This window comes from Megalobrama amblycephala, linkage group LG7, assembly GCF_018812025.1.
Source record: "Megalobrama amblycephala isolate DHTTF-2021 linkage group LG7, ASM1881202v1, whole genome shotgun sequence".
In the NCBI taxonomy this organism is placed as follows: Eukaryota; Metazoa; Chordata; class Actinopteri; order Cypriniformes; family Xenocyprididae; genus Megalobrama; species Megalobrama amblycephala.
In genome coordinates this window covers 21,358,292-21,381,935 of record NC_063050.1, presented here as the reverse complement: position 1 = coordinate 21,381,935, position 23,644 = coordinate 21,358,292, and the positions used below count along the sequence as shown (strand labels likewise).

Sequence of the window (23,644 nt, the reverse complement as noted above, 5' to 3'; positions counted from 1 at the left end):
TGATGTGTTGTTGCGATTCAGTATCGTGCCACCCAGTGGACTTTGTGAATACTGAAGCAAATTAGTCTTTTGTCATACAGCTCACCCTACTGGCAAATTCCGAGACGACAGTTTTCTTTCCGTTTCTGTTTTATACATCAAGAGAAACAAATAACTGCTGAACTGTCAAAAAAGAAAAAGACAACTGGCAACTGTTCTTAGATGCGAAAAAAAGTCAAGGCAATCATGGCAAACATGTTTATTAAATTAAAACATAAGTATCGTAATAAATAAAACATAAATACAATATAAATAATGCTTCATAATTATTGTTCAAAGGTGTTTTATAATTCCACACCAGCATTAATTAAATGTGATATGAAAAAGATGAATGGTGAACTGATTTAAGATCAGCATGAATCTGTAAGAGATTCCTACATAATGTATCGATCTGTGCAGAGATGCTTTTGTGAGATGAAATGTAATGTAAAAGTAATTACACACAATTTGAAATATTGGCACACATGGGATATTAAAAGGAAAATTACATCACGAGGCAGAAATAACTATTACCATAGGCAAAATGATGAGAAAGCTTTGTTAAACGCAACTTTTGTACTCATTCACACAAACAGACAGACTCATACAAAATGTGCTGAAGGAAAACTTCTTGATTTGTAAAAGGAACTGATCATTTTTAATCAGCGTTCTTTCAGTTTTTTCCTGAAGTTTAATTGGCCACTGGAAAGCAATGTAAACGCAGATATGCGTTAAATTGTTGCGCTTGTTTGGAATGATCTGTAGGAATATACTTCAATGGTCACTTCAGAGTCCTCTGAGACTTGCTTTGGCAGAGTTACACAGCAAAGGTAAAAAGTACTTAGAGAAACACTGCTGAATCCTTATAGGGCCAAAGAGATGACACTTATTAAAACACTTTGCATGTTAGTAGGCTTACTAGAGTATGTTCAATTGGCATAGGTACTAAAAGTGTGCTAAATGTTTTAATAAATAAGGCCCGTTGAGTAAGCTGCAGATTGCAGTGGCAGTGCAATCCCCCTTCTGACTATATTAAACTGCTCAAATGTGTCTAACAGAGGTTGCAGTAGAGGACGGAGGACAAGATACAATTATCACGAGCTCACTAAAAACAGCATAGTGAGCAACTGGGCAACTCTTTTTCTAATTTTCAAAGGTTGTGCAACAAGAGATGATGACAAGTTCCACAAAGGGTTAAAAGGAGTATAAAGACTAAACCTCCACAGCGATGAGATCTTCTGAACATGCACAGTTGAATTATTACAAGATGAATCTTTGTCTCCTCTCGCATCCTTACTATCCTGCTTGTTTTTTTTTTCTTCACAGGTTGCTTTCTTGTGTGTCGTGGCCAGAGGAGGAGATGGGATGCAGACCTCCGTTAGCGTTAAGCCTCTTGGCACGGTACGTCTCGTAGTGGATGTTATGAGTGACCTCCTTTAGGTCCTGGAGGTGAGATCTGAGTATATGAAAACATCGTAATTAGTGTTTTTGGAAATATTTCATAAAGACTGCAAACATGCATTTTTAAAATTATTAATAAACACTGACATATATATATATATATATATATATATATATATATATATATATATATATATAAATAAATGACTGAATAAATAATATTATATACACTAGGCATACTGTTCAAAATTTGGGGGATGATATGATTTTTAAAAGTCATCTCTTAGGCTCACTAAGGCTGCATTTATTTGATCGAAATTAATTTGAACAATATATTAAAAAATATATTCCTGTGATGCAAAGCTGAATTTTCAGCATCATTACTCCAGTCTTCAGTGTCACATGATCCTTCTTATTATTATTAATGTTAAAACAGTTGATATTTTTGAGGGAACTGTGATACATGTTTTCATGAATAGAAAATTCAGAATAACAGCATTTATTTGAAAAAGAAATCTTCTGTAACATTATTAATGTCTTTACTCTCACTTTTGATCGATTTAATGCATCCTTGCTGAATATTAATATCTTTCAAAAAAATCGCATTGACCCCAACTTTTGAATTGTAGTTAATACAATACAATATTAATATCGTTATAAAAATAAAGTTGTATACATCACCTAATCATGAAATCACGAAGCAAGGAGAATTCGCAGTGATTTGGGTTTTCAACTACAGGGATGAAAAAACTTGTTTTGTCAGAAAACATTCAACACAACAATATACTGTACACCAGCAGTTCTAAAAGTTTTTTGGTCATCATGCCCCCCTTTAAACTTTTAAAAAATATGACGCCCCAGATGGTGATAATAAAAATGACCTCTTTGGACAAAATCAGTTTTCTCCCCCCCTGCAGTACCTGTAAGCCCCCCCTGGGGGGCGCGCCCCACACTCTGAGAACCACTGCATGTACACAAGTACAAATGCACAAGGTTTACTGTAAAATAGGTCATATTCTTTATATGAAGTACCTCAAGAAGTTACATTGAAATGTGATTATTAGGAAATTGATGCTGTCCTGCTCTAAGTACTAACAGGGTAAAACAGTGCTAAGAACAGACAGAAAACATGTTTGCTTTTGTAACATTTTGAAATTTAATTCATTATAAAAAGTCAAAAGGTGACAAATAGCACCTGTAGGGACACAGTAAAATGTGTCATCTGATAGAAAAAGTGATTAAAATGCCTTTTGTTCACATGTGTGAATTATTTTGTGCAAATCTATATACTGTATAAACCTAAAACATAATCCTCTTGGAAGCAATTTCGGTCCATGTTTTGAATGCAACATAAGCTGATTTTCTGCAGGGACAGAAAAAAATATGGAAAATTACCCAAATATTTTAGGTGTTTTAGCATTTCACACACATCACAACGATGAACTTGGCAAGAAAGCTTTTGTGTATGCAACCCCGTTTGATTGGAATCACCTTCAATTGAAATTGAACTTAAACAATTTGCTGTCTTTGGATCAATTTAAAGTAGTCATCCGGCAAATGGAAGATGATTCAATGAAATGTAATTGTTTTTAACTGTGTGTGTATGGTGTAAATCTGTGTCGAAACAAATTGTTTTGCTGCTCATTTTGGCCAGGTCACTCCTGTGAAAGAGATTTTTAATCTCAGTGAGTCTTTCCTGGTTAAATAAAGGTTAAATAAAAAAAAAATAAATAAATAAAAAATGGTGATGTGCAAACTCCATTCACACGTATTGGGGTTCAGTAGGGTCACATTGGAAATCTGTTATTCAAAGTCTAATTTAAACCCAGAAACAAACTAACCTGTAGGATTTTGACAAATTTAAAACATATTTTATGGAAAAGCTAGTTTGTAATTGATCAAGTAATGTTTTATCATCAGGTTTCAACGGGGGGGCGTCGGTATGGCACAGTGATTAACTAGAAAAATTAAAAATGGCACTTCATTACAAAAAGGTTGCCGATCCCTGATCTAATAGAACTGAAATAAATATTATTCTGCCCACTCACCCTCCACAATTCCCCAGGCTGTCTTCCTCCCTAAAACTCGTTTGCCATTGACCTGGTACTCTTTATCACTTCCTACCACGGCAAAGGGCATTGTCTCCTGTAATGCACAGATTTAATGGGACAAACATAATGTGAAAACACATTGACCAACAGATGAGATATGAAAGAAGAGATAAGAATGAGGTAAAGAAAAAGAACAGCATACATGCAAGATGTGAGACCTTACCCTGATCTTATCATTATCACTCTTATCCTCCATGTCTTCATCAAACTCTTTCTGTGGATAACACTCGATCCCACACACTTCCAGCTCCTTCCTCACCTGCAAGGGATTATGGCAAACTCTAGTTAATCAGTGTAACTTGATAATAAATCACCCTGTGAATCAGTCTTTCATTCTCACCTTTTGTTTAAATTCAGTTTTCTCTTCAAGAGTGAGTGTGTCCGATTTGGCAATGACAGGAATAATGTTGACCACACGACTCAGATGCTTCATGAACTCAATATCCAATTGGCGAAGCCTGAGAAGGGGAAATAAGTGTGATTAATAGACTGATATAATGAGATTTTATAACAGGGACACTGATCTGCCTGAGGTTCACAGTTTGACTACTGCAGCTCATTCAAGCATTCAGAACTTTACTGGCTGAAAGAGGAGCACTCATGCACATGGTCTTAAATCAACACGGCGGCTTGACTTAATTAACAAATCTGCAACTGCAAGCATTTTTTCGATTATTGACAAATAATAAAAAGAACGTTAAGAGATGTGAATACTCTGAAGAAGCACACAGAAACCCAGATGTCTTATTGCTGTCTACAGTACACTAACATTACTATATTTCTTAACACACTTACACTGTGTCTACACCGGACGCGGGCGGCACGATGCGACACGACAAAAGACAGTATAACCCATTATAATCAGTGATGTTGTCTAAGCTGGATGTGGCGTGACGTGAACAACAAATCTCAGACAGTAAACCGATGCTTCGTTCTATTTATGACATACTGGCAAGAAGGACAAATGCTTTGCAACAGGCGCTAGATAGCGTAGACACAGTGTTAAAGGGATAGTTCACCCAAAAATGAAAATTGTGTCATCGTTTACTCAGCCTCATATTGTTCCAAACCTGTATGAGTTCCTTTCTTCTGCTAATCACAAAAGAAGATATTTTGAAGAATGTGGGTAACTAAACAGTTGAATGACCCCATTGAGTTCCATAGTATGGACAAAAAAAAATACTATGGGGTCTATCAACTGTTTGGTTTCTGACATTCTTCAAAATATCTTCTTTTGTGTTCAGCAGAAGAAAGAAACTCATACAGGTTTGGAAGAACTTGAGGATGAGTAAATGACAGAATTTACATTTTTGGGTGAACTATCCCTTTAAGTACACTAAAACGTGCACTGTGTAATTATTTTTAAATTAAAAGAATTCAAGGACACTTTAAAAGCTCTTCATGCTTTTAAGTAAACTTACTTTGATATGTTGACTGACACAAAGTACTTGATTATAATTTTAACTGCTGTGTGTTATTCAATATTACATTTAAAGTTAAAGGTGCCCTAGAACCAGTTTTTACAAGATGTAATATAAGTCTAAGGTGTCCCCTGAATGTGTCTGTGAAGTTTCAGCTCAAAATACCCCATAGATTTTTTAAATTAATTTTTTTAACTGCCTATTTTGGGGCATCATTAACTATGCACTGATTCAGCGCGCGGCCCCTTTAAATCGCGCACTCCCTGCCCCCCCCAGCTCTCGACTATAATACAGTGCATTTACAAAGTTCACACAGCTAATATAACCCTCAAATGGATCTTTACAAGATGTTCGTCATGCATACTGCATGCATGCGTCGGATCATGTGAGTATATTATTTATTTGGATGTTTACATTTGATTCTGAATGACTTTGAGGCTATGCTGCGTGGCTAAAGCTAACATTACACACTGTTGGATAGATTTATAAAGAATTAAGTTGTGTTTATGCATTATACAGACTGCAAGTGTTTAAAAATGAAAATAGCGATGGCTCTCTTGTCTCCGTGAATACAGTAAGAAACGATGGTAAATTTAACCACATTTAACAGTACATTAGCAACATGCTAACTAAACATTTAGAAAGACAACTCACAAATATCACTAAAAATATCATGTAATCATGGATCATGTCATTTATTATTGCTCCATCTGCCATTTTTCACTATTGTTCTTGCTTGCTTACCTAGTCTGATGATTCAGCTGTGCACATCCAGACGTTAATACTGGCTGCCCTTGTGTAATGCCTTGAACATGGGCTGGCATATGCAAATATTGGGGCGTACATATTAATGATCCCGACTGTTACGTAACAGTCGGTGTTATGTTGAGATTCGCCTGTTTTTTGGAAGTCTTTTAAACAAATGGGATTTACATAAGAAGGAGGAAGCAATGGAGTTTGAAACTCAATGTATGTCTTTTCCATGTACTGAACTCTTGTTATTCAACTATGCCAAGGTAAATTCAATTTTTGATTCTAGGGCACCTTTAATATTTTAAATGTAGTAAAATGCTTTTCAGTACATTCTGCAATATGCTTTAACTATATTTAAAAGACAATAGAAGTAATTATGAAATAAAAGATGTACTTAAGTCAGAAAAGCACTCTTAAGGTCAACTAATTGTATTTGATATGAATGTAAACTATAATATTCATTTAATTGCAGATAACATGCAGTTAAGTGTCTGAAAACATTACATTCAGTTCAAACATAAGTATTCTTTTAAAGTATATTATTTCTGTAATAAGTACTCTTTTTAAAAGTATACACACTATGTGAGCTGTTTTACATGGTATATGTGATAAAGTAAAACATGTAAACTCACGAGTGTCCAGTTGGGGATATGAAGTACAAGCAGCAGTGCACTCGGGTATCAGGGATGCGTTTCTTGCGAGCAATGTTGACTTCTTCCTTTAAAAACTTCTCATATTGTTCATTGATGTATTTGGATATGGGCTCCCAGCTAAGAACAAAAAGGAATAAATCAACGTTGTGGCATGTGGAGAGTTATGTTAGAGTACATGAAACTTTGAAACAAAATTAAACCAAATAGAAAAAAACATACTGGAATTTTTCTTTGTGAAGGCAGTAAAAGAACAGTGTTAAAGTTTAGGTATGCTTAGTTTATTCATGACAGTCAAAAACAGAAGATTCAACACCCAACACAGCAGCATTTTGTCTGAGGCATTTGTATGACTCAGAAAAATACTGTCACTTTAGTGAGACCCTTGGATGTGATCGCTGAGGGCGACCTGCCAAACCAGAATCACATTTGGCATCTCTACCAACAATCTGATTCTTGTCTGTGGAAATTAAGTGCGAATCTGGAAGTCAAAACACTGACCCTCACAATTTGAGTGTGTTTTTGATGCCATTTAGTAGCAGCTGACATAAATTCATGTCCTCTGTTCCCCATATGCAGTGATGCAGGATGCATTTTGGATAATTTGCAAAAACTAAATTGATTGAAACTAGCTATCAGTCCTCTGGATTGAACAGAAATCACACAATACTCACCAATTATCATTGTTGATTTGGTCTCCAAAGCCTGGTGTATCAACGACTGTTAACTTCATCTTCACCCCTCCTTCCTCAATCACTGCAAAATCAACATTTATCACAGCTACAAATGCAGCATGTTAGATTACAGTGATTCTTTCTGTTTAAATACCAGAGTATAACATGGGATCAGACAGGATACAGTGGTCCAATGTCACAAGATAACATTCTTAAAGGTATAGTTCACCAAAAAAATTAAAACTCTGTAATTATTTACTCACCCTCATGTCATTCTAAACCTACAAGACTTTGGTTAATCTTCGAAACACAAATAATTAAAAAAAATGTATTAATGTAACCTAAAAGGTTTCTCTAGCTCCATTGAAAGTCCAGGTAACCAAAACTTAGACCACGTTCACACACTGTCAGTTTTTTGGGATTGACAACCGCATTTACTTACAGGTTTGAGTCTCGAAATATCCCGAGTAAATGACAGAGTTGTCATTTTTGGGTGAACTATACCTTTAATTCAGACATGTTTATCCAGACACAATGTAATGCTGATTTCCACCAGATTTCTAAAGACACCCATTTACACATCCTACAACTTTCAGAACAATATCCCACAGGGGTCTACACAAGGTTAAAACCTGAAATATATTTAATATCTAACCTGTTAGTGATTTTTTTCTGAACTCCATTTGGATGCATATCATTTAGTTTGCCAGATGTTGACTTACCTAGGGGATTCACCATCAGCTGGCCTCCTAACTTGCCCTGGGCACAACATATGCCAGTCTAGACACATCTTACTAATAAGCACCTGTGCTATAGGTCCCCACTGTGCTACAGGCCCTGATGTACTGATTACATAAGCAGGCACTAACTGAGTCTTTCTTAATTATCCCACGATGTCTATTTCTATCAAGGTCTGTCCTATAGAAAACAGTGGATAAAACCCAAAGTCCCTTTAAGGCAAGTCATTTCTGTCACAGTCACTGTCTCATCCTGTTTGTTTTGGTTGTCATGTGCTTCTTTGTTCTAAGTTCCCGCCACTCATCAGTCACCATGGACACCAATCACCCTCACAGCTGTTTGTCATTTACATTTTGTTTTTTAGTTCCTTCCTGTGTTCAGTTCGTTGTCCGCCAGTATTGTTAATGTCAAGGTGTGAGTGTTGCTACCCGTTATTCTGTGTGTTCACTAAATAAACTACGTTTTAGATTATCTTCTTTTTCCTCGTCTATTTGCCTGCAGCTGCCCGTGATAGAATACCAGACCTAAAATGGATTACACAAATAAGTTTGAGCCACGATTTTTGTTTGTTCACTCAGAACTTTGTTCATCTTGCCCTCACCTGCCCCTACGGCGACGAGACACTGAAGTCGTTGTTCTGGATGGGGGCAAACTATCATCATCCCATGGACCTCCCAGACACCTCCGGACTCAACTGGAAAGAAGCCATCATCCAGTGTCTGGAGAGTGTCCATCCCCGGTCCAGAGCACCGCCAGACCCAGAGCCCTGATCGTCCCCAGGGACCGCGGAGTACTCGTGTGAGATCCCCACGCAGACGGAGAGTTAACCCCAACCACAACGCGTCAACCTGAGCCCGAATCTACGCGGACAGTGGTGACCCTCACCCCGGAGGAGGATTCTCAGCTAACGTCTAACCAGGAGCGTGAGCCCACGACATCTGTGGACGAGGGAGAGACGACCACGGAGAGGGAGGACTGGCTGATTGATCCCACCCGGTATCATCATCGGCGGCATTTTCTATGGACTACACAATGAACTCTGTCTTCCTTACCGTTGCTCTGCCCACGCTGACGTCACCGCAGTGCTCAGCCAGTCCTCCAGTCCCATCGCTGCCGGATGGCCACAGCCCTGCGCCGTCTCCGGGGAATCCCTGTGACGTCATGCCGCAGGTCGTACATCCATCAGCAGTGCCCAGGCAAGAGGATCCTGTGGCGCACCTCCCACCATCGACCTCTTCGCTCCATCTTTGCCTGTCGACCTGCTGGCTCCGTCCAGGCTCCTCCCACCTTCGGTTCCACCGGAGACCCTCCGACTGACGGCTCCTCCGGTCTCCCTCATCCGGCCGGCTGCCCCTTGGTTACTCGTCCCACCTCTTCCGCCACGGACTTGCAGGCCGTTCGTTCCACTCCGTCCCTCCACCCCTACAGCTACAGGGGCTTCCTCCTTCCCCTCGGCGTCACCTCAGCCCTCGAGATCTCCAGTTCCACCTTCGTTGATCGTCGCCATGACGTCGCCAGGGTCTCCTAAGCCTGCGACGTTGAGGGAGTTCGCCGGCTTTCTGTCTGCGCCCCTGGATCCACCTGCCGAGTCTCCGTCGGTCATCCCCCAGATGCCGTCAGTCCGCCCAACACCATCTGGGCTCCTCGACTTTGCCATGGACTGTCGGTTCTGGGGAGCTCTTGGTCTGCGCCATCGGCCGTCCACCACCAACGCCGCCAGGGGTTCGTTGTCCTCCCTTCACCACTCCATCACCGTCACTCCATCCACCTCCAGAACCCCCTCCGGCCCTCCCTTAGATGTTTTTGGTTGTCATGTGCTTCTTTGTTCTAAGTTCCCGCCACTCATCAGTCACCATGGACACCAATCACCCTCACAGCTGTTTGTCATTTCAGTTCATTGTCCGGTATTGTTAATGTCAAGGTGTCAGTGTTGCTACCCGTTCTTCTGTGTGTTCACTAAATAAACTACGTTTTGGATTATATTCTTCTTCCTTGTCTATTTGCCTGCAGCTTCCTGTGACAATTTCACTCAGCAGCCATCTTTGAAATGCCTCTCGGGAAGCTATGTCAGTCATGCAAGTACAACCATAGGCAGAACTCATGAAGGATTTCCCCCCCTTAAAAATATCATTAAAATCCATGCTGTGTATTGTAAATAATATAATGATCTAGAGCTGCACAATTAATCATAAAAAGATCACAATCTCGACTCAAGCACCCACGCAATCTTATTTTATTAATGACAACGATTCGCCCGCATTTTTTAAACCTTTGACAAAATCCTACTGAAACATTCAAATCTGTGTTTATGCTGCCAGAGAGAGCAGTTTTGAACCACACAGTAGCTATTTCAGTGTTACAAATATTCAAATTATCACAGAAGTACTGAGAGAAAAGTTTAAAGTTAGTATATAAACAATGATGTCTACAATAGTGATCAAAATAGAGCAAACCACTTTGAAACTTACTTGGCGTGTTAAATAACGGTTGAATCTATTACATCTTATTCCACTAGGTGGTGACAAGTGACCGTTAAAAAATGTATTTGTCATTGAATGATTCTTTCAAAAATATCAATTCATTCAGTAATGAAACAAGTATTTATTAATGAGTCATTGAATTCATTCATAACCATTTTTTAAATAATTCAAACATTTTCCAGCACTTAATATTTTGTCAGAACCTCTAGTAAATTACATGTTATTTTGCTTAGTTGTATATTCAGAATTGTGTGAGATTCGTGATCTCTATTTGAAACCAAAAAAATCGTGATTCTCATTTTATCCAGAATCGTGCAGCTCTATAATGATATATACTTTAAATAATTGTGCAAGTAAGAAAACAATATAAACGCAAACGAGGCAAACATGAGTCCCCCTATTCCGCCATATTGGGTTATTCACTTTTTTTGAGACACTGTTACATGTTTAGAAGTCATGATCGATATGCTCTTACCATGCGAGACAGATTTGATCTCCACAGTCTTTGGAATCTTCTCATCACGACTCCAGCCTGTGCTCCTCCTGCTCACCTGTGACTTGAAGAGAGTATTCACTAAAGTGGACTTCCCAAGACCACTCTGACCTGGAGAGAGAAAGCAAGGAGAAATTGTAAGAAACAACAGTTAATCGGGAAAAACTATAAAAACAGAAACTTAATCACTCTCCCACCCACCAACCACCATGATGTTGAAGTCAAAGCCTGTCTTCATTGTCTTCTTCCGCATCTGCTCAATGATGGTGTCTATTCCGATGTATCCAAGCAATGCAGATCCTCGACCTGACCCTTGACCTTCACCCCCTGTTCCTTGGGGTGAAGGCAAAAAGGGAGTGCTAGAGGGTGGTGCCACATGAGAGGGCTTAGCTGGGACGGCAGGTTTAGGTCTCACTTCAGGGGGCACAATTTCTGACATGTCTGTGTGAAAAAGTGAATGATAAACATTCAATAGATTTAATCAGGCTAGATGTTATTACACTATAAATTCTGTGCCACCTTTGACTCTAGCAAACTGTGCATAGTTTTTGTCATGTGGTGGACATATTTAAGGTGCTGCACATGAGAAAATTGATGAGCATTTTTTTTATGCTAAAAATGTTTTTGCATGTGAAAGTATTCTACATAGCAGGTACAATTAATTTTGTGTCAAAAGCATGTATCCATGTGAAAAAAATACATTTCAGACATGTTGGTGAATTGCCTATTTGTACAACCATGCAAATTATTTGGCTAAAGATTAATCGTAAATTATTAAAAGATAAAGTGTGTCAGACAAATGTACTACTACAAATCCTACCACAAAATATATAACTACCTTCAAATATTCTGAATAGTAAACTTTTAAATGCAATTAATAAACTTTAAAATAGTTTTGTTTACATTAAAATTATATTTGTGATAATAATTTATTTGAAATTATTTAAAATACTTTTATTTAAAATACAAACACTATATAACATATTCTGAATACAACTTTTAAATGCAAAAAAATGCAGCGAAATACAATTTAATTTTCTTTTTTTATAACAATATTAGTTGATAATATTATTTTAAATGCAAGTGGTATAACTACATTCAAATATTCTAAATATTAAACTTTTAAAGGCAAAATAAGACTTATTATATTGTTGTTTACATTAATATCTATATTAATATTTTTGAGAAGCCATATGGCCCTATGTCATATGCTATTTTCAAATTACACTGTATAGCAGAAATCTTGAAATAATAATTTTACCTAATTTAAGTCATATTTCTTCTTCCCTAAAGGACAATTTAAGTACAGCTTTCCCCACTCTTCCCTACTCTGTTTTGCATGTACAATATGTGGACAACAGTGAATAATTTGGCTCAGAAAGACAAAAAACCTGTGTATGTTATTATGTTTTAGTGCTCCTATTTCCCAGCCTAGTCCACTTTAAATGCTCAACTGAGTTGTCGGCCTATATTAACACCATATGCCACCCAAATAAGCAACAAATAATGAATTATTACAGAAGCACTCAACAAATCTCTTTATCGGATTAATCACCCACGGCTCGACCTTTCCCACGCACTAAGACGCTCTTTGAACACCAACGTACACACAACACGAGACATTTCCTTCAAGCGACACTGCGTGATGTGCGTCTTTTTGTAGAGAATAATAATAATATTACTCGCATTTTAAACGTTTCTAGCTGTTTATAAATCACGTGGAAACCAAACATAAGCATAGGTGGGTACATGCACTCATAATCCCCCATTTGTTCGTGTATTTACCTCAGAGGGATTCGTGTGATAACGAGTAATCTTCCCACTTACCAATTTCTGTTTTTGTAGCGATCGCAGGATGTGTTTTATTTTCGTCCTTTTTTCTGCCCCTCTCCGCTGTTTTACAGTCTATTAAAGTATAAGTAGGCTAAGGCAGTAGTTGAACAGGCGTTAGGGAATGATCATGTGTTCAGGTACCTCTCTCCCTCTTTTCTTTCACTCTGTCTCTCGCCTTTCTATTCGCAGCTCGATGCACCTCATTCCTTCCTCCACCCTTTTTTTCGTTACCAAGGAAACTAACGGGAGACTGGGGGATGCAGCGCGCATGCTCAGTGCGCGGGTCGAGCTGAAATTAGGGATTCGGGTCGTAGGGTGATTTTTGGTATTTTTCCGACACTCTGATATTTAACTGTCTGTGATTGTTTTAGCTTGTTTGTACAATTATTTATATAGGCCACTTAAATATTTACCGTTGCATGTAGCCTATCAAGCAGAAAAAATAGGCTGTGTCTTATGATTAATTACAGGACTGGTGACTAGTGTAAAACAACGCGACTCTCGTTTTTCCGTTTCCAAAATATATGACTATCAAAAGAATACATTTCCCTAAATGTAATGTTTATGGAGCAAAATAATTATTTACTTCATACTTATTTTCCAATTCTCCTCTTCATCCTACATTCTGTTCTCATTAAATATCCTGATATACATCATATTATGGAAATAAAGTCTGTTTCGATTGAACCTAAACTCACAATACCACATAACTTTAATTTTAATTTGCACCTTTCTTATGTCATCAAAACTCACATTACACGGCTTTGTAGTCCTGTGCCTGCCTGTCTCATGCGCTCTGTTCACATGTAGAGTGTTTGTGGCGTATGCTGTCGCCACTGAAGAGCCGTTGAGCGTCAGTGTGGCTTTTACCTCATAACAGGGTTATCTCAATGTGTTTAGACAGGCCTGTGCTTGATGATAAGGCAGAGTGCCCATTGCGCATGCTACCATTTACAGTTTGTCCTTTGTCATTTGTATTGTGGATTATATTCAACAAATACTTTGTATACTCATAATTATTTGGGTTTCTAAGGTTCATATATATTGATTCTTGAGCATTTACCCTTTAGGACAGTGACATCACAGTCTAATCACCAATGTTTATGTCACATGATCCCAAAGAGCAGTCACATACAGGGCCTAAAACTAACTTTTTTGGCTGGTGGCTTAAGAAAATTTACCGGCTATAAATATTTTTTACCAGCCAGGTTAGAAACCGGAAGATTAATCCTTATTAAAATGACAATCAGTCAAGAGCAATGAGTGATTGTTCTTTGTCATTTGTTTTTTGACATACAGTGTTGGGGGTAATGCATTACAAGTAACTTGAGTTACATAATCAGATTACTTTTTCAAGCAACTAGTAAAGTAATGCATTACTTTTTCATTTTACAACAAAATATCTGTTACTTTTTCAAATAAGTAGCGCAAGTTACTTTTTCACATTTATTGACTAACAGCTCTCCTGTCCCCATGTTGAGAGAAATAAAGTGCAGAGGTGTTGTGTTCGCTGTGTGAACGTGATGGTTATTGTAGTTCTAGACTAAATGTGAACATGAATTTACTCATCTCACTTGCATGAAAACATTCAGTATTCCTCAAAATGAAAAAGAAAAAAAAACAGTGAAATGTAATCTCAGAATTTTATGCAAACCTGTAATAATTAAGTATATTAAATTACACAAACACACTTTATATATTTAATCTCACTTTATTAATCAATAATGTCTTTGCTGCCGACCTTCAATGATCTAAGTCAACCATACTAATGAGCAAAAATACTTTAGATTATATTTAGAAATAAGAGTGTTGAACGTCCTTCTCCAGTATGCTATTCTTCTTTATTCCAGAATGGCAGCACAGCTGAAAGGTTTGTTTGAGCTGCACCCTCTACTGTACAGGCGTAAATATGCATTTCCTTCAGCCTGAGGCTTTCTCATTTCACTTTTGGTGTGAAAGAGCCTTAAAGGTGCCCTAGAACTTTTTTTAAAAAGATGTAATATAAGTCTAAGGTGTCCCCTGAATGTGTCTTTGAAGTTTCAGCTCAAAATACCCCATAGATTTTTTTTTAATTCATTTTTTTAACTGCCTATTTTGGGGCATCATTATAAATGAGCCGATTCAGGGCTACTGGCCCTTTAATTCTCGTGCTCCACGCCTACGGAGCTCACGCTTGCCTTGAACAGTGCATAAACAAAGTTCACACAGCTAATATAACCCTCAGAATGGATCTTTACAAAGTGTTCGTCATGCATGCGTCGGATTATGTGAGTATTGTATACTGTTATATTGTTTACATTTGATTCTGAATGAATTTGAGGCTGTGCTCCGTGGCTAACGGCTAATGCTACACTGTTGGAGAGATTTATAAAGAATGAAGTTGTGTTTATGTATTAAAAATGAAAATAGCGACGGCTCTTGTCTCCGTGAATACAGTAAGAAACGATGGTAACTTTAACCACATTTAACAGTACATTAGCAACATGCTAACGAAACATTTAGAAAGACAATTTACAAATATCACTAAAAATATCATGTAATCATGGATCATGTCAGTTATTATCGCTCCATCTGCCATTTTTTGCTATTGTCCTTGCTTGCTTACCTAGTCTGTTGATTCACCTGTGCAGATCCAGACGTTACTGGCTGCCCTTGTCTAATGCCTTTTATAATGTTGGGAACATGGGCTGGCATATGCAAATATTGGGGCGTTCACCCCAACTGTTACATAACAGTCGGTGTTATGTTGAGATTTGCCTGTTCTTCGGAGGTCTTTTAAACAAATTAGATTTATATAAGAAGGAGGAAACAATGGAGTTTGAGACTCACTGTATGTCATTTCCATGTACTGAACTCTTGTTATTTGACTATGCCAAGATAAATTCAATTTTTCATTCAAGGGCACCTTTAAAGGAACACTCTACTTTTTTTGAAAATAGGCTCATTTTCCAACTCCCCAAGAGTTAAACTGTAGAGTTTTACCGTTTTCGAATCCATCTCCAGGTCTGGCGGTACCACTTTTAACATAGCTTAGCATAGTTCATTGAATCTGATGAGACCGTTAGCATCTCCCTCAAAAATGACCAAAGATATTCAATATTTTTCCTATTTAAATCTTGACTCTTCTGTAGTTACATCGTGTACTAAGACTGACGGAAAATGAAAAGTTGCGATTTTCTAGGCCGATATGGCTAGGAACTAAACTCTCATTCCGGCGTAATAATCAAGAAACTTTGCTGCCGTACCATGGGTGCAGCAGGCGCAATGATATTACGCAGCATCTCTCACAAATGTCTCCATGGTTGCAAGGCATGCTTCCTGTGCAAACGGGGTCACAGCCGCTACGTAATATCATCACATTTGCCAAAAATAGTACTTTTTTTGTTGTTATTAAAAAAGAAAAAAGAAAAGAAGCAAGCCCAGCCAAGGTGAGAAAAAGTAATGCAAAAATTTAACGCATTAGTTTTTATAAAAAGTAACAAAGTAATGCAATTAGTTACTTTTTTAGGGAGTAACACAGTATTGTAATGCATTACTTTTAAAAGTAACTTTCCCCAACACTGTTGACATTATTTTGTTTGAATATGTCTGTTCAAGCTCATGAAGACATGAAAGAGATTCAGTACTCAGTATTCGCGCACTGTCTGAGATGCGGCTTTCTGGGCGCATGCTGCGGATGTTCGCGCACAAAAAACTTCCCACACAGCATGTGAATAACAAATTGTGTTCCCTTTTGCGTATTCTTGAGCTTGAATATTTAAATTGGCAAGGCTTAAACTTTCGTGACGATACAACACTGCCTCGTCAACTGTCCCAAGCGTCGTTCACATTTGTTCACATTCATGTTCTCACAATTTTGCGTTGTTACAACTGGCCATTGACACTATTTCATATACTAGCCGAGTATATCATATACTTAGCAAGTTTTAATTTAAGGCCCTGATGACACACATATGCTGGTTGTGATATCTTTCCCACTTACTCACAATTAGTGATAACTGTATACATTCATAAATATTAGAGTTGCAGGCCAGTATCAGATTCCAGACAAATATGCAAGTGGTGCTTGTTCATTTTGCCAGGTCAGTGCAATTCAGGTGCTAAAGTGAGCGATTTTTAAACGCTGATGCAGTTGCTACAGTGTTCTGGATGGTTGCTTGTTGCCACGTGAATTGATGTGTCAATTTGAAGTATCATATTATGCACCAAAGTAAAATATTTAGGCTTAATGAGTTTCAAATCCATAACCCTAAATATGAGAAGTGTTATTCTCGCCCAAACATGCACTACTCTCTGATACGTAATATTTTATATGCTAAGATTGTTTATACAAAATTTATATGAGACTGCTGTGTATACTATATTTGGGATGTCTTGAGTCTTTATATACAATCCTTCTAATGCAATTCCAGTAATTTGTCTTTGCACTCACCTGTAGACACGCATTCTTCAGGGCAGGACTGTACGTCAGCTCCACTCCTCATGCCTGCGGCTACAGATGGCTGTAATGGTGGGGGGTCTTCTTGCTCTCTTAACCACGGGTGGGTTACTTCTCTAAATCTGTCACAATCTGTAGTATGAAGTGTGTGTTTGGACTCTTGTTGTTGATCTAGAGTGAATGGACACTGCAGCATGCATCCAGCCATGGAACATTCCAGTATTTCAGAGTTAGTGTGTGTGCTTGGGCTGCCAGAGAGGTCCGGGTGAACAGTGGCATCATGTTTCTTGCCAACAAATTTAGTTGGACAACTAGTAGCACACTTTTTGTATAACCGTGCACCTCTGTATTTTCTTCCGAATCTGTAATCTTCATGCAAGGTCGCTTCGCTTGAAGAGGATTTAGAAGAATCTGAATCTGAAAGGTTGTATCTATTTTGAAATGAATTTCTGACATCCCTTCCTGTGTTTGCTGTTTGGTTAGAGGAAGATCTTCTCCATGCCTGAGGAGTTTTGAAGTATGTAGGTCTACTGTCAGATGTTCTTTTGATCACTGGTCTACAGATTCTGCTCAGCTGACCACATTCAGTGAATGATCTGGGACTCTTCAAAGGGAACTGGAAGCAGCTCATTCGGCCGCACTGATCTGATGCATTATTGTAATGGGATGTGATGACGGACGTCTCTGTCTCGGAAGCTGTGGACTGCGGCCTGCTCTTAAGTTTAGACTCTTGGTTGTCATTGGCACTGGTTTGATTGTGTTGGGAGGAGTTAATCGTCATATTACTTTCATTAGAGCTATCATTGGTGGTGTTACAGTCCTCTGAAGCTCTGTTTTGCCTTGTTGATGAGCTTGATGAAACCAGTTCACTGTATTCCTTTGGAGAACTTCCATTTTTCAGTTCTTGAAAAATATCCTTTTGGCTTGTTGTAGCTTTAGGTAATGAGATTGGATTTGTAGGTGTTGATTGTTTGTAAAGTTGTCTCTTTCCTTCAGCTGAAGCTTGTGGGTGGTTTTGAAGTTTCTGACACATCATGGTAGGTCTTATCTGCTTGGCTGCCCCTAACATTATCTTTGAATGAATGGGCTGTTGTAACTTTTCTGAAACAGCAGGATGTCCATCGCTCTGAATTTTTAGGTTGTTCTCTTCACTGCTTCCCTTGATCTTCTCCAGATTAGACAAGTGGGCAGCAGAATTTATAATCCTCCCTGTCTTAATCAATCCAAGCCGGATTCGAACTAAAGTAGGGTCCTGCGATTGGCGCTTCTTTTGATATCCGGTTAAATTTTGTGGTCTGCTTTCACTTTTTTCAACATGTCTGAGATTTTTAGGGCTTATGCTTTCAACCGTTGAAGGCTTGCTAACTTGGTAGCAGATATTCGAATTTTGTTTTAGTTTCTCTAGCGGTTGAGGTCTGAATGGATCTTGTTGTAGGCCAGTTTGCTTTTTTTGACCCCTCACGTTGGTTATGGGGATTGATCTGACGCTTCTCTCAGTGGATGAAATGGGTGTAAATCTAGATATTTTGCTGTCTGTTGGCCATGTTTTACCACGGATATCAGCAGAACGTAATGGTTTGCCTTTGTCAGTTGGTAACTGTCTAATTGTAGTCTCTATTTGAGAAATGGTCTTTACTGGCTTCAATTGTGGTGAATTCAGGGATGTATCCACTGTATTGATGTTGCTGTAGAACAAAGAACAATAGAAAATGGATGAGAGGCGTTAGGTTTGATAAATGAAACAAAATAACATTTGACCAAATTTTTCAACAGTGTAAAACATTGTAAAATGAAAGACATTAGCAATTATGTAATGTTTGGAAATGACAAATGATAATGTAGTATATTGAGACAGGAGGTTTCAAACTGGGGGTCCAAGGACTCCTAAAGGGGTGCAAGAGGGTTCTAGGGGATCTGTAGAATTTGTAATGATTTTTAGTGTTCTATGGGAGTCAATGGTGCCCTACAACTGTTTGGTTACCCATATTCTTCAAAATATCTTCTTTTATGTTCAGCCGAAAAAAGAAATTTATACAGATTTAGAACAACTTGAGGGTGAGTAAACGATGACAGAATTTTCATTTTTGGATGGACAATCCCTTTAATAATTTGCTTCAGTACAGTAACAATAAAAAAGTATTTAATTTTGCAAACAGCAATGCTTTATAATATCACATTGTTTCTCACACAGTATGAATGAGTCTATATTTTAGGGAGGGCGGTTAGTCATATGCAAATTTGAGGGTCCTTGACATCAAAAAGTTTGAAAACATCTGTATTGAGAGAAACATACCTGGTTGGAGAACTGTGCGTCTGGTTCTCTTGTTCCAAACTTTGGCCGGTCTGACTGAAGGAGGAAATGTGGATGGGCTTTTTTAAGACAACCGAGGGGGAAAGAGGCATGGGACAGGGGGACACTCTAGTGGGTGAGGTAGATGGGTCACATGTGGGACAAGGAGACAGACGGACAGGAGAGTAAGATGAAATAAAGTGGGACGATGGACTGAGACGAGAAGGAGAAGAGGATAAAGGTGAGAGACGGGAGGGAGAGGAAGCTGAGATAACTGGACATGGTGAGAGACTGGAAGGGGAAGGAGAAGTAGGGTCAAGACATGGAGAGAGTCTTGCTGAGAACAGAGAGGATGTGTTGAAGGAAGATCCTGTAGGTAATGTGTTTCCAGTTGGGTCTTGCTCCCCTGGGTTCATTGCAGTATAAGACACAGCCTATGAGATTTCATGAAAAAGTTTGAAGCATGTAATACATATGTAGTAAGTTGTTTAATTTAACATGTCACTGTAACTGAAAAAGAACCTTGACTAAATAAAAAATAAGACTAACACAACAAAAAAGGATTCCAAAGTAAATTTGTCCATTGAATCTAAAGAAAAGGTGTTGGATTATCCTACTATGGCATATAGTGAGTACATCAAATTCTGAAAGTGATATGTAATATTACTGACCTGTGATCCTGTGGCTTGTTTACTGGAAGAGAGGAGCGAGAGAATGAAGGGGGAAGAGTGCGTCAGGAAATGGTGGGTACTAGACTTACATTCCCTCCATTCTTCTCATCTGAAGCTCCACTGTCTCATTCACCCACTCTCTTCACATCATACTCGCTAAATGGCAGAATTTGTGAAACTCCAAAATCAAGTGGAAACTTGCAGAGAACTATTTCTTGACCAGTTTGTGTTTAATATAGTAATATTTCCAAGAGAGGAAAAAAACAGGCTCCAATTGATGATACAATTATCCACTTTATTATGAATGCCATTATTATGTGTGATTGTCCAAAGTATGATTAACCAACAATTTAACATTGTTTGAATCCAAGAAACATTGCATTCTGTTAATGAAAATCGGTGTGCATCTATGCTATACTGACTAAAAATATTGGCACATAAAAATAACTACTAAAACACTTCCAAGGCCTCAGGTAAAAACAGTAGCCCACAAAAAAGACTATAATAACAAAGTGTTTTTTTTTTTTTTTTTTGTATCTTAAGGGCCGTTTAGACATCAGTTTTCAACTAAAAACGGAAATCTTTTTATGCATTTTGGCCATTCATTTACATGACAACAGCGTTTTGGGGGCCTGAAAAAGTTATTGTCTCTGTGTAAACTACAAAAACACAAATTTGTGAAAGCGATGACGTCATGCGCGTAAGTATTAGCCTACATGTTCATTATGTTTGCGCGTAGACAAAGTGACATCGCCAACTACTGGCCTGGCATGAATAATACAGCATTTTTAGTCATTTTCGCGGATCCGTGTGAACAAGGATCGTTTTGACAAGGCTGTCATCTGTATTCAAAAAAACGCAAAGGAAAAACTTTTCCGTTTTTAGTACATCATTGTCGTAACGTACCCTTAAAGACATTGCAAAAGTTAACACATCTGCAACAGATGATACAACTAAAATGGTGTTATTAAAAAGAACAAGTCTCGAATATACTTTTAAAATATGGCAGATTTTTATATCAGCAGCTTGTACTGCTCAGTTTTAGATATTTCTACCATTATTTGATGCCTAATGACAATTATAGCATATTGAGTAGTTCAAATTCCCTATGGTTTACTCTTTAATTCACAGTATATGTATCTTGTGACAGATTTTCCAGATTTTTCAGGCATGTTCACAACCCGGAACATGACCGTCATGACCTGGAAACATTCCATTTTGTTTGTTCATTGTATGTAATGTGTTTTCATACAATACCCCCTTCACACAAATGTCACGGTTGCTCCTCCAGTTTGGCCAAATGTCACTTAAATTTACTCTAACATTGACTTGTGTGGGAGGTTTGTTGGGAACCATCTCTGGATTTGATCAAATCGTTTTGCAGGGCCGAAATCTTTATTTAGTGCTTTTCTGATGGCACATTTTGCGTCAGTGTCGTGGATATGCTACAACAGGTAAACATGTCAATCGTACACTTCATCCTGACCAAAAATTATGCTAGAATAGCAGTATGTATTTTTACTTTCGACTGCAATGTCAAGAGGTGGCTCATTCCTGAAGAATTTATATTCAACTGGTTTAACTTTGACTTTACCACCTTAACACTCTGAACAGCATACCGAGTTCAGTTGCCCACTGACCCAAATTTAATTACCATTACAATGTTTAATGCAAATAACAATCATTGTAAATATAAATTAATGGAGTACTGCAGTATTATTATACCATTTTACTCTGTAATCTGATTGCAGATCATTGCATATAACTAAAAAAAACCCTGTGATTTTGCTAAAGTGGCATCAATGGGTGATTTGGCACGAATGTCTCATTGCTGCGTCCACACATGTCCCATCATAACAAGGCGTTACTGTCGTCATCTCTGCAGTGTGTTTGCCTTGTGGGAGCCAGCGGCTGGTGTCTCATTGACTTGTTGCTCCACTTGTGGGCATCCTGAAGACCAGGCTCCAGAAAATACAGACACGCTCCGAAACCGGCCAGGACCAGGACTGAGACCAGCAGATAGACGGGGACGAACCAGTCTAGAAACATCCAAGGCATTGTGCTATCTCAAAAGTATAGAAAGAGAGAAAACATGGAGACAGTTTTTTTATTCTCTGAATTAAAATGAAAACATGTTTAGTGCAGTATATGAAACATTCCATGATCCATATCGAAATATGACTGTATTGTCACTCATCAACAGTACCTAACAGTAACAATTCCCATTTTACTCTGCAGTACAACATGAAGTACAATCAATGAAGATGAATACACTAAAAATTAAGGACAGCGTGCTATAAAACATCAGCTTTACATCATGTCTCCACATACCTGCAGTCTTTCTTTGATCGTCTGTGAACCGGCACTGTAGTTTGGGGTTTAAAGTGTTAAACCCAGATAGAATCGTCTTAATAAAAATGCTGATTAATGAAGCCAAAAGATGGCTGGTGCATCTACATGGACGATTATATTATTATTTTATTCGATGCTATGGAATGAGGGTTTTCTCACACCCTTGCTTTCGTGCTCTCCTTGTCAAAGCTGTGCCATCCAGTTGGGAGGGGGGTAACCATGGAGACATCTCTGACGAGGAAAGGGTCAGAGCACAAGTTACATAATTTTTTTTTTTTTTTTTTTGTGTAACCCTTTCTTCCCAATCCTGGTCATTTCATGTCAAACTGGATCATGGCAGATATTATTGGAAATCATTTTTAGGAAGGACGTTGTGTTGTATAAATGTTTTCAAATCCCTGAAAAGGTTCAAATAAGCCACAGCATCTTTCATCCGTCATTATTTACTCACACACTCATGTTGTTTTAAACCTGTATGGCTTCCTTTCTTCCACGGAACACAAAAGTAGGCATTTAACAGAATGTTAACGCTGCTCTTTTCCATACAGTGAATGGTGATGTGGTAAAATACAACCAAAGCTGTGAAAATAACAAAAAATTTCATAAAAGCGGTCCATATGTCCATATTTTATATATATCAGTCAGGACCACTTAAGTAAAAAAAATTACCAGAGACAAACTTTTTAGTCAATTTTTTATTGGCATATTTTGCTGAAGTTACATTTGGCGGTATGGCTCTGTTCTAAATTCCCCGTCAGAATGACACTGATTAAATTAAACACAAGTTTAAGGAGGAGCTGGGGAGGAGGTGGGTTGCAAGCAGCGTACAGTGGAAGCAGCCAAGCAGGCAGAGAGACGGAAGCTGCGGCTGACGGAAGTAATGCGCCTTATTTTAGAGTTGCCAACGGAGTCCATAGAAATCGGATCAGCTGATATAGGTGGGGTTGGAATTTGCGAATCAGCTGATAGTGGAGCTTGACTACGAGGCCTGCCTGAACTAACGCAGAATGCTTGATATATATATAAGATAATATAATAATAATAATAAGATAATAATATTTATATATATATATATATATATATATATATATATATATATATATATAATAATAATAAAATGTAATACCTGTTAGACAGGTAGGAAGGCCACAGGTAAATATGACATTTATTTCACTTAAATTAAAAGTTATTTTTTAAAGCCTAATAAAATTTGAAATTGATAGCTTTCAGTTATACTGTAATGTTGAATGTCTATAATTAATGTTTTTTTTTTTTTTTATCTATTTCATAGAGACATCAGTATCAGTATTACTGTCAGTGA

At 38.0% G+C, this 23,644-nt stretch overlaps 1 protein-coding gene across 4 annotated transcripts; it reads right to left on the bottom strand.

Annotated features, from left to right (window-relative positions):
- Positions 1-223: 223 nt before the first annotated feature.
- On the bottom strand, positions 224-17,024 carry septin3 (septin 3). 4 transcript variants are annotated; one of them, XM_048196508.1, is made up of 10 exons: positions 17,005-17,024; positions 10,941-11,180; positions 10,722-10,850; positions 7,029-7,110; positions 6,337-6,474; positions 3,871-3,988; positions 3,694-3,789; positions 3,468-3,564; positions 2,101-2,152; positions 224-1,474 (listed from the first exon to the last, which is right to left on the bottom strand). In XM_048196508.1, the coding sequence occupies exons 2-10, from the start codon at positions 11,176-11,178 to the stop codon at positions 1,339-1,341; spliced, it is 1,086 nt and encodes a 361-aa protein (XP_048052465.1). In that variant the 5' UTR covers positions 11,179-11,180; positions 17,005-17,024; the 3' UTR covers positions 224-1,338. The 4 variants fall into 4 exon arrangements, with proteins under 4 accessions (XP_048052465.1, XP_048052468.1, XP_048052469.1 ...); XM_048196511.1 differs by lacking the exon at positions 17,005-17,024 and adding an exon at positions 13,326-13,439; XM_048196512.1 differs by lacking the exon at positions 17,005-17,024 and adding an exon at positions 12,714-13,293.
- Positions 17,025-23,644: the final 6,620 nt, after the last annotated feature.